Source organism: Phaethon lepturus, unplaced genomic scaffold (genome assembly GCF_000687285.1).
Source record: "Phaethon lepturus isolate BGI_N335 unplaced genomic scaffold, ASM68728v1 scaffold32749, whole genome shotgun sequence".
NCBI classification, from domain to species: Eukaryota; Metazoa; Chordata; class Aves; order Phaethontiformes; family Phaethontidae; genus Phaethon; species Phaethon lepturus.
In genome coordinates this window covers 22,673-34,062 of record NW_010566117.1, presented here as the reverse complement: position 1 = coordinate 34,062, position 11,390 = coordinate 22,673, and the positions used below count along the sequence as shown (strand labels likewise).

The following is an 11,390-nucleotide window of genomic DNA, read 5'->3' as shown; positions in this document are numbered from 1 at the left end:
TTCTGTGATTCTGTGATACTTCCATCTGAACGCAGATGCCGTGCTGTCTTGGTGACACTGCGTTTTTTTGCTGGTCCATTGAATTGGACCATCTTTTTCCCTGTTTGAATGTGCTGAGTGTGGAAACGTAGTGGGTTTGGATAAATGTTTGAGGGTTTTTTAACCAAAGTGTTTATATGTTGTAGGTACGACTGGCTTTGGAACAGGAACAACAGGAGGTCTTTTTGGTCAGCAATCTCAAACAACAAGTCTGTTCAACAAACCGTTTGGTCAAGCCACAACAACGCAGAACACTGGCTTTTCTTTTGGCAATACCAGCACTCTAGGGCAGCCAAATACAAACACAATGGTAAGATAAATTGTTTGAACCCTTAAAGATTTTGTTTGTGGTATAGCTACTCCATCTAAACAGGAAGAGGCTGCGATATAGTGTTTTAGATCTTCCTCAAATTGTAGTACAGCTTCATTGAACTAGGATGCAAAGCTTTGAATGGTGCTAAGCTAGCAACTTCTTGCCAATCAGAATTTTTCATTCATGATAATAGGACAGCAATACAGCTTTTAGCAAATAACTTTATCCATTCCCTTCTTTAAGCAGTCTGCTCTCTATCAATTCAAGTATTTCTGATCATGTTCACACAGAGAATATAATTCCATTATTAATGTTCTGTGGGAATTCATTAACAATTCTGTACTTTCTGATGACTAATGAGCAGCATTCATGGGCTTTTTTGATAGAAAGATGCTACATAGCTGTACCTTGTTGCATAGCTAGGGACTTTGGCTCCAGTTGTACTATATTCTCTCTGAAATATGTTGTGACTTCTTCCAGAAAATGCTGTGAAATGTTTCTTTTCCATTTCACTCCATTCCTCACTCAGTGGTGAGGGAATTCCAATATCCTTTTAAGCTGGGAGCATAAATTCTTTGATTTTTTTTTTAATTTCCTTTTTTTAACATTTCTTGGAGAATGACTAAAGCTTCTGAAACGCTTTTTACCCATCTTCCCCCAGCAAAAAGGGTAGTGTCATTTCGTTAACTGAAATGTGTTAATTAACTTGTGTGTTGATTCTGTTATCATCAGTGCTAGAGTTCAAAAAGCTTTGCAGAATTATCTTAACCTAGTTCCTGTTCGTAGGGTCTCTTTGGGGTAACCCAGCCCTCTCAGCCTGGAGGCCTTTTTGGAACAGCTGCCAATACAAATGCTGGTACTGGATTTGGAACCGGAACTGGTCTTTTTGGACAAGCTAACACAGGATTTGGTGTTGGCGGTTCGGTATGTCTGTACCTTAATAATAAAAATTTTTTTTAAAAAAAAAAAGGTAAAATAAAAACAGGTGGCTTAGAGTCCTGTTCCGGGGTTTTGACCTCCATTAAAGTAGTGTTGTCTTAAGAGTTAAGATGCAAAAATAGTGTGATTTTTTTTTTTTTTTTTTTTTTTTGTAAACTGAAGGTTACAATATAAGAACTCGTGTTGCAGAAATAACTTTAACAAGTAAAGTCTTGAGTGATAAAAGACAGCTGGAGAGACTGGACATCTCACTGCCTACCTATTGCTAGGAATGCCTCAGCATAGTGTTGAAAATACAGACGTTTAAATTGTGATGATGACTTAACTGCAAATGAACTTGATTCTTGATATTTGGTCACTTTGGTTTTAATGGAATGAAAATACTTGTTTCCAGAAGGTGCTTGCTGTGTACTAGTGCATGTGGCTTGCAAATAACACACCACTATTGGGAGTCTGGGTTGTGTGGTCCAAGCTGTGCTTGGCGTTAGTTCTGCTTTCTTGCCTCCAGTGAAACACTAATGCAATTCCTTTAACATCAGTCTGTCAGTTTTCCAAATTCATGTTTTCTTCCTTTCAGACCTTGTTTGGTAACAAGCCTGCTGGATTTGGAACCACCACGACCAGTGCTCCCTCGTTTGGTACAACCACTGGCGGCGGCCTCTTTGGTAACAAACCAACCCTGACTTTAGGAACCAATACAAACACTTCCAATTTTGGTACATACAAAAAAGTGGGATTTCAGTCACTTAAAACTATACTGCATATACCACACACCTGGCTGCTGAATATCGCATGCTAAATGATTATGAATGTTAAAATCCCCAGGTAAGCCATGCTTCTGGTGCATGTTGCTGCAGGGAAACATCTTGGCTGCTGTTTTATACCTTTCCTCTTGGTGATACACCCTGACTCAAGAAGGTAGATAGTTTAAGTAAAAGTACCAGTCTTTCAATGAGTGCTTGAGAGAAAGTGTAACCTGTAACTGAAAACTCTTGGAATCAAAGAATTCATACAACGTAGAGGTTTGTTAAAAGGCTGTAAATACACTGTGGTTGCAAAGGAGTACTGAAGGAAATAGGGTAAAAACAGTGAATCTGTAGCTTGATGGCAGGGATAAGGAGATCATGCACTGGAGTAAGAGTAAAATGAAAGAGTCCTAGTTTAACCGGTAGCTGTTGTCTTTCCTGGTGTGAAGGATCAAAGTCCTGAAGAACTGGGTCTTGTGTTAATGTTGGCCTCTGACACTAATGTTAGAGAGCTGGTGTTGAATGAGCGTGTGATGGAGCATGAGAAATGTGTAGTGATAGTTCAAGTAAATGACAGTCTTCCTTCATGGGACTTCTATTGAAATCTGTTCTTCTTTTTTCTTGAATCTTAAGAGCAACAAAACTGTATTCCTGGAAGTGAGCAGGAGTAGTTTTAGGTCCTGACATCTGGCCTCTCTTTTTTTAATATCAGCAATAAAGTCTAAAATGCAATTAGCCTGCCATACCAGCCTGCCAGAATAGACAGAGGGAAGAAATTGTCAAGCTTTGACACTGCTGGGGCACCACCTCATCAAGTACAGTGTCACTGTGGTGACCAGCCTTGGGCAAGCTGTTAGTACTTGTGAAAGTTGCTTCGAAGTCCCTTGTTCTACTGTTCCCCAAGATCGTCATAGCCACAGTAGTTAGTATGTTGGCACTCTTTGGTAGTGAACAATGCTGATTTTACTATGTGTTTTTAATTTGCCTGCAGTACTTGCAGTGGGACAGTTCATAGGAAAAATGGATTGTGGTTCTAAGGTGTTTCTGGTGTTGGTCCATGACTGCAGTTTTCTAGTTTGATTCTCTCTTTGCATGCTAACCAACCATAGGGTGGTTTCACAGTCTTCAGTTTAAGAACTGATCTGACTAATGTTAGATTTGGATTGTACTTAGCTGTAGTTAGAGTTGTGTCTTTGAACTGTGTACTCGTATGAATCTGAGTTGTTACCTGCTTTGTCGGTAAGAATCGGGGAGGTACGTGTGTGGTATAAACAGTATAACATGGGATTTGTTCCTTCCAGGCAGTTTAAGAAACTTAATAGATTTTATTCTGTTGCCAGATACAGCATCATGTCCATTCTGGCTTTCAGTAAAACTTTGAAGTTTGCAACAAATTGAAAAGCTTTAGAAGGCAAACCAGTATTTTTCTGTACTGACATTTTCAGCATTACATTAAATGCTGAACAAACTCAAATATGTTTTTCGCCATTGAAGTCCCTTCTTGCTGCTTGTCAGTTTAACTTGCGTTGTTGGAAACTGGGTGAAATTTGACATTAACTGTGGCAGGGCTGTCTGAGCTGGTGATGCTTATTTATTTAAGTATGTTTTAATTTCACCTCTAATAGTGTTAGATTAATGAGCTACTGGTTCTGTTCTTGAAGGTTTTGGTGCCAACACTGCTGGAAATAGTTTGTTTGGAAATAAGCCTGCAACTGGGACTTTGGGAACTGGACTTGGAACAGGGTTTGGAACAGGTAAACACTTTACCAGCTTATTTCATGTCGGCCTAAGCATAGTCCTCAAACTTCAGTGATAATATAGCCTTGGTATTACTTGCATCCTCTAAGGTAGTATAGGCTGTAGACGTTTTAGCTTGAAGCCATGGATCTCAGTCTCAAATCAGAACCAAGAAGAGGTTGCTAACACACTGCTAAGTAACCTTTTAGAAGTGGTAGGCAGCATTGCTTCGAGCGGTAGCTAATAGTTCGGGAAACTGGTGATGTCCTCTGTGTTCGAAGCCCCTGGTCTGATAGCGTGAGTCTTGAGTGTCTGTAGCATTCATGGACATGTTGAATGTTTCTTGCAGATTAATACATAGTTGAGTTTTTGTTGTGGGATAAATTGGCTTGTAAGTTTGTCACAGTCTTCTAGTAAATGACAGTCATCTCTCATGCCACAGCTCTTGGGGCAGGACAGACGTCTTTATTTGGAAACACCCAACCTAAACTTGGTGGAACACTAGGAACAGGAGCATTTGGAGCACCAGGATTCAATACATCAACAGCTACTCTGGGCTTTGGAGCCCCTCAGCCTGCTGTAGGTAAGTGTGCATTAGCCTGAGTTTAATTGCTGCTTCCTCCCTTGTTTCAGATGTGCCTAAACATAGAAGCACATCCCACCCAAATGCTTCGGAGGGGAAAAAAATGTTTGAGCATCTATTTGAGGCCACTTCTGTTCTTGGTAGCAGTAGGGACCATGTTAATGACTTTTGTGCTAATTATATGTGTGTTTTTTAAAGTAATTAAAAGTTGCTTAACATTACTAATAATTGCAGCTATTTTTAGAGTTTTGTCTTTGAGATGACTAACATATTTCCCATCACTGAATTTGGGGCAGCAACAGTAGGTGCTTACAGAAGGAAAAAAAAAAAGTAAAGAAAATATAGTGGTAGGAGAGCTAGAGGAACTGAATTAGCAGGCATGCTGTGCCGTTGGTGAAATAAATGGTCTTTAGACTCAGGCACTTGTGCTACCATTTTGTAAGTTAAAACGTCTACCACTGCCAGCAGTGTTCAGCCTGTTTGGCAGATCTGAGCATTTAAATGAGTGGTGTACGTAAGTGATGCTCTAGTCCCCTGAGGCAGTGATTTCAGGAAAATTACTTTGAACTCGGGGTGGGGAGATGACACACACACGGCACACGACACTCTGTGGGAAGACAGGCTTGGACTTCCCTTCATATAAGCCTACAGGTGATCCAAGTATTCCCTTTTGTAGGCAACTCCTGCAGTGGGCCAGAGTAGGGAAGGGTCTCACTAATTAACATCTGCTCAGTTAAACCAGCTTTTGATCTGGGAAAGAACCAGTTGTCTCAGCCTTACTCTTGACATCTGTGCAGACATTGTCTGACAATAAGCTGGTGTTTCTCAGAGGGGTTTTGTTCTTTGGAAACACACAGATTCAGTCTGGTTTTCTTGGAATTAGAATTAAGCTGCTTTAGGTTGCTCAAAACACTTTATGGTGTGAACACTTGTAGTATTTTAGTGGGAATTAAAATTAAGTGCTAGAAGATGGAGAGACAAAACTAAGAGGCCTGTGTTGTGGAGAGGACTCTAGACCTGTAAGTTTGATTGCTGTAGCAAGAATATAAAAACTTTGCATCACAGATTTTTTTTTTTTTTCCTTAAAAGGTGTTTCAGAGTCAAATATACTACTTAAAGGTTTTGGTAGGCCAGGCTCATTCTACTGATGTGTAGTTCTCCATGCCTTCAGCTTTCCACAGATGAAAACTTACTGAATATGGTTGCAGATTTTAGTGAAGGAATAGAATCCGATTTCTTCTTTCAAACTGCTGCAGAAATGGTGACTGAAGAGCAGGGGAAAGGAATGCTGAAGTTTGTATAGAAATTTGAGTTCCTATGAGGAGATCCTCTGATTGGAAGGGGGTCTATTCTACCTACCTTGGTTCTATTAGTAAAACTGTTAAAACTAAAAAATGATGTTCTTTTTATAGCACTGACAGACCCAAATGCATCAGCTGCCCAGCAAGCAGTCCTTCAGCAGCATCTCAATAGCTTGACTTATTCACCTTTTGGAGATTCTCCGCTCTTCAGAAATCCCATGTCAGACCCAAAGAAGAAAGAAGAGGTAAGTGCATGTTAACATTAAACTCACTTTCTGGGTAAGATTCGAAATTAATTTATGTTTTGAACTCACTGTCTTCACTTAAGTATGCAGTGAGCAGCAAATAAGTTGCAGTCTGTATACTCATACTGGTGTAGTGGCTTTTTATGCTCTCCAGGATGTAAACTGCTTATACTGTGGCTTTGTTTACTGCTTTTGGCTACATCAGAGCCTTGGCTTTGGAGCTCTTGTTAAGCTTACTGCTGCTGGTTGAGGAGAAAGATGGGTAATTGTCTGTACTTGGAATATTTTTAGTGCTTAGCTTGAGCTTTGCTTATGACATCTCTTATGACAGTCTCTGACAAACCATACCCTATTGGTTTGTTTTAAAAGACAACGAAACAAATACTTTTCAGACTTTTAAAGTGTTAAGGGAGGTTCTAAATGGCTGCTGCCCCTGGGCAAATTCCAGCGGCTAGAGATTACTCCTGCCCAGCTGCTGGAGCCCAGCACAGTATGCTCAGGGACCCAGGGGGTCTCCTTCTTAGGCTGATGGATGTGGCTGTTGCTTTCCCATTTGCAGGTGCCATCAGCTGTGAAGCTGAGCATGTATCCCAGACGCACACATGCAGAGTGCACTGACACACTGCCTGCACAGCAGAGACAAGGCGCTGCCTTCAGCAGTACCCACGTGTAACACTACAAGGACTCCCATAAAACATAAGCATATACAGCCACATCCCCTTCCTCCTTTGGCTGATAAGGGTTGACGTTCCCTCGTGAAAGCACATGTCACACTCCCTAGACTCAGCCACACATTTGTGGAGCCCTTGAGCATTAGCCCCTCTGTCCATCCGATAGCCCTGCCTAGATCTTGAGCCCTCTTGTTCCCTGCTCTACGGAGCAGGCTAGTCCAGCTTGATGCTTGCTGCAAAAGGTGCACATGCTCACACACTCATTTCATGAGCACAGGGTGCTCATGATCCCTTGGTATCAGCACGAGAGCTCTGCCTTTCCGATATCCCTGCCAGGACCCAGGGCCTCCTACTTGTGTGCTAGTCCAGTTTGAAGCTTGCTAGCGAGTTACACACGTGTGCCCCCACACAGGTGAGGTTTGGGGATGATGCAGGTGCTCTGCCTGTCCCTTAGTGCCAGCAGCTGTCACCCAGGCACATGGGCCAGAGGCCTGTGGTCTTGTTCTAGGGGATGTTGCCAAGACCTTCACTCACCCTAGCCCCCCTGCCCAGTAGCTACAACTGGGACACACACTGGTTCCCATCCTACAGCCTGGAGCAGAGACCCTCATCTGCTCCAGACACTGAGGCTTCCTCTCGCTCCAGCTGCTGGCACCAGAGGCCCGGGGTGCCCACACCCCCGGTTTCACTCCAGTAGCTGTCCCCAGATTCTCTCAGCCTGGACAGGAGGTCCAGGCCGGCCCTCTTCAAAGCTGTGCCTGTAGTTTCTTAATGGCCTGTTGGTGAGTGTCTGGAGACTTCTGGTCTTTGGCGTTAGTTCCATTACCTGTTGTCAACCAGCTTTGTGTCTCTGGTTTTGTTTCTTACTTCCCTGCTTACTTACTACTCAAGGTCCTTGAGTGGATAGCCTTAACAACAGCAGGCACTCTCACTGTCCACAAACCCTTGCAGTAAGTGGTATGAAAATTCCAGTTCTACATCTCTCTGTTTTCAGAGGCTGAAACCAACTAACCCAGCAGCTCAGAAGGCGTTGACGACACCCACCCACTACAAACTGACACCGCGTCCAGCGACCAGAGTGCGACCAAAAGCTTTGCAGTCAGCTGGCTCTGCTAAATCTCATCTCTTTGATGGTCTTGATGATGACGAGCCATCCCTATCCAATGGTGCATTTATGCCAAAGTTAGTTTTTTCTTTTGTGTATGTTGGAGGGAGGAGGTGGTGCAAGAATCTTCTAATCAGATTCAGTAAACGCCTGTATAGAGTTCTAAATTCCATGACTGTTTTGTGACCTGGTTTGAACATGAATAACAATAACAAGTTTTGTGTAAAATTTGGAGAGAAATGTTTTGTGCAGAGGACATGAAAATATTCAGGTTAAACTGTTAAGGGCAAATATGTTGTAAAACGAGGTCATCCCATGATTGGAGCAAAGCTTCTATAAAGTCAAGTAGAAATTATTACAAGGAGAGCTTGTACAGTGTAATACTTCCTGCTTCTGAAGTAGAAGTGTCATTAGGTTTGCTAATGCACCTAGTATGAAGGCAGATTTCTGACCTTTTCATAGCCTAGTACTGGTCCTATTTCAGATACACAGATGTTTCTGTGAGAAACAAATAATGAAGCTGGGGATCTACCCTACTGAAGCTTTTGGTTTTAGTCTTCAAGAGCACCAGTGGCAATCAAATTGAAAAGGGGTTTGGAAAGCTTTGGAGTTTAGTTAAAAACAACAAACAACTTTGGGGAAAGATGCATAAGTTATTGAAAGTCTGTCTAAGCACAGGCTTTTTAAAAACTCTTTTTAACCTTTGCGAACTTGATTTGTCTTTAACTTAGCCTGAAACATCTGTTCACTTTCCAGGGAGAGAGCAGAGTGGTATTACTCAGCCTTTTATTGAAAAACAGCAAACGAATGAAAGATCAGAACAAAGAGATACTTAGACCTTTTTGAGTATAATTGGAATAGATATTCAGTGATCTTGAGATTGCAGGCAGTGAATCCTAGCCTGGCTATTCATCTGTTCCTAAAGTGACCCTGTAGTGAAGAAGAACCTGCATCTGTGGGCCAGACTCTCTGTGCAGGGTTCTGTGCTTCTGCTGGAAAAGCTCTGTGTTGTAAAACAGATCATACTAGTTTACTGAACTTGGATTTGAAGCTTTCAATGACTTGTGCTTTTTACACTTACCATAAACCAAAGCCTTGAATGGTATTCCAAAAAAAGTTTTAGTATCTTAGCTACTGCAGTGCTCTTGCAGAAGATGTTGTACATCCTGAGTGTGGGAATATTTTGTGTGCCAGGTTTTGTACAGCTGATTCCTGGTCCCTGGAACACACAAATTAAGCATGAAATACATATTTATGCAGTGGATATATCCAAATTCCTCTTTGGTGTCATTTTTTTTTCTTTTTAGGAAGAGCATCAAAAAGTTGGTTTTGAAGAATCTCAACAGTAGCAATCTGTTCTCACCTGTCAATCGTGAAAATGAAGACCTGGCTTCTCCATCGGAGTATCCAGAGAATGGAGATCGGTATGTTGATTCATCAGGAAAGTGTTTATACTTACGAGAAATGCAAACAGGTTATGCCTGTCTCTAAATTGTTATTAATAGAATAGGTAGTTATTTTCAGGGATATTGTCTTAGCTGTTCATTGGAAGCGAGTTGACTTGTTGTGAGACTCATTTCCTCTTAAACTAGCTGTATGTTCTTCCTGTGTGGTCACATAGCAATTCATTCCACCCAAAATCAGGAGTTCAAAGGGGAACGAGTTACTTTCTGGATAGGTCTCTCTTTGTTCCCTGTAGTGAGAAAGTAGGCCATTTCTTCAGGGAAGTGATAAACCTGACCCTGAGGTGAGAAGAACCTCTCTTTCTGCTTAGTCCTCCTCAGTAAAGTGGGAATTGCAAGGAAGCTCCACTGATCCCAATGTCTCATAATAGTAATGTATTTTCTACATATTAAAATGAGGAATCTCTGAGGCCCTCTTTCTCCCCCTCCAAAAAAAAAAAAAGCCTGAATACCTACATCTTCTAAAAATCTGTGGCCATATTTCAGATGAACTTTTTGTCTTAATCAAAGGCTGGAGAAATTCCTGACTCGCTCAACACTTTGATTTTGCTTAAAGCTACTATAAGTAAGAACTGATTATGAGAGTGAGGAACATTGTTTCTGATCACCTTACTCCTGACCTAGGCAGTTGATAATGGGGCAGGGGCATTTGTTGTACTGGGCTGCTGGCAACACAGCTAACCTAGCGACAGGACTAGAGGAAATGGCCTCAGGTTGTGCCAGGGGAGGTTTAGACTAGATACTAGGAAAAATTTCTTTACGGAGAGAGTGGTCAAGTGGTCAACCTCCATGGATAGAGATTTGCAGCCTCTCTGGGTCTCTGTTCCAATGATTGGCTGTCCTCAATGCTTTCCCTGTTTTAATTTGACTGTTGTTTCTCATCCTTCTGCCATGCGTATCTGTGGAGAGCCTGAAGCCTTTGGTGTTGGAAGGCTGCTATTATGCCCCACCCTTGCAAGCCTTTTCCCCAGCCTGAGCAACCCATTTCACTCAAGGTCTCCTCACAGGGCATGTGCTGTAGTCCCCCGAGCATTGTGGTACTCCTCTCCTGGTCTTATCCTGGAGCCTCCTGCATCTTAACCTGGAGCCCAGGTTAGACGCAAAATGGCAGAGGTTGTCTGACAAGGGCAGAGTGAAGGGGAATAATGGCTTCCCTCAGTCTGCTGACTCTGCAGTTCATGTGGTGGTCCTGTTTGCTTTTTATGTGAAAAGACACCAGAATTTTAGTGTTGGCATAAGTCCCTTAGAACTAAATAATTCAACTTTATTCTTCATTTCTTCAGGTTCTTTTTGTCAGTACCTCCAGATGAAAACCACCGACAAGATGGTGAGCGAGAGGAGGAGGAGGAGGATCATAATGAAGTGACTAGGTTTTACACTAACCCCATTGCCAAGCCCATCCCACAGACCCCAGACAACACTGTGCACAAACACCAGAATAGTGTGGATGATACCATTGTGGCTCTGAATATGCGGGTGGCCTTGCGGAATGGTCTGGAAGGAAGCAGTGAAGATGCCTCATTTCATGATGATTCCCTTCAGGATGAGCGTGAAGAGGAGCCTGAAACTGTGCATCATCTGCATCCTGCAGGTTAGGCTGTGTGTGGGGCAGTAGATGCATAGTTCCTGACAGCATTTCATGCATGCTTCATTAAAGTCCTCTTTTGCTGTTTTAGACCCTCAAATTTTTCCCTTCCCTCCTCTTTTCTTCAGCGTACAAATCTTGTTTTTCAGTCTCTTACCTAGTGCAGAATTTTTTTTCTGCTGAGTCAATGAGCAATTGAATTTCATCACCCAATTTTCAATTACATTGAGGTAGTGAGAAGTGTGAGAAGAAGGAGGAGAACCCAATCTGTAATTGTTCTGCAGTAGTAGACTGAGCTGACTATCGTTCAGGAACAAGATCTTACGAGCTAGAAATCCAATGCTTGGTAGTACCAATATGCAAACTGCATTGTAGAGTTTGCCAGGAAAGGAATGGCCCGAAGAACATGATCGTGTCTCTAGACCCATCATGTGTGTGTTTTCAGCACTCTCAATTCCTGTCTTGGGGTTTAGTAAAACTGAAAAAGATAGAGAAGTGAAAATATTATGAGAGGTCTTGAGCACCTTTCCCCTAACTAACACTTTGTAGCTGGTGAAGAGGTAGGGGCATTGTTATGTTTTGGGTTTTTTTAAACTCGTGAGTGATCTGGAAAAGGTAGAGTGGAAAAGATTTATTTGTCCTTGCAGGTGATACGTTGCATCT

The 11,390-nt window shown here is 42.1% G+C and overlaps 1 protein-coding gene across 1 annotated transcript in view; it reads left to right on the top strand.

Moving 5' to 3' along the window:
• Positions 1–185: 185 nt before the first annotated feature.
• The window catches only part of NUP98 (nucleoporin 98kDa), a gene marked incomplete at its 5' end in the record, with an annotated part of 29,082 nt that continues 17,877 nt past the window's right edge, over positions 186–11,390 (top strand). The window contains 9 exons of the mRNA XM_010295388.1: positions 186–349; positions 1,139–1,276; positions 1,869–1,956; positions 3,699–3,791; positions 4,217–4,357; positions 5,770–5,903; positions 7,569–7,756; positions 8,987–9,103; positions 10,426–10,733. Coding sequence (XP_010293690.1) covers positions 186–349; positions 1,139–1,276; positions 1,869–1,956; positions 3,699–3,791; positions 4,217–4,357; positions 5,770–5,903; positions 7,569–7,756; positions 8,987–9,103; positions 10,426–10,733 — 1,371 coding nt within the window. The remainder of the gene's footprint in view (positions 350–1,138; positions 1,277–1,868; positions 1,957–3,698; positions 3,792–4,216; positions 4,358–5,769; positions 5,904–7,568; positions 7,757–8,986; positions 9,104–10,425; positions 10,734–11,390) is intronic.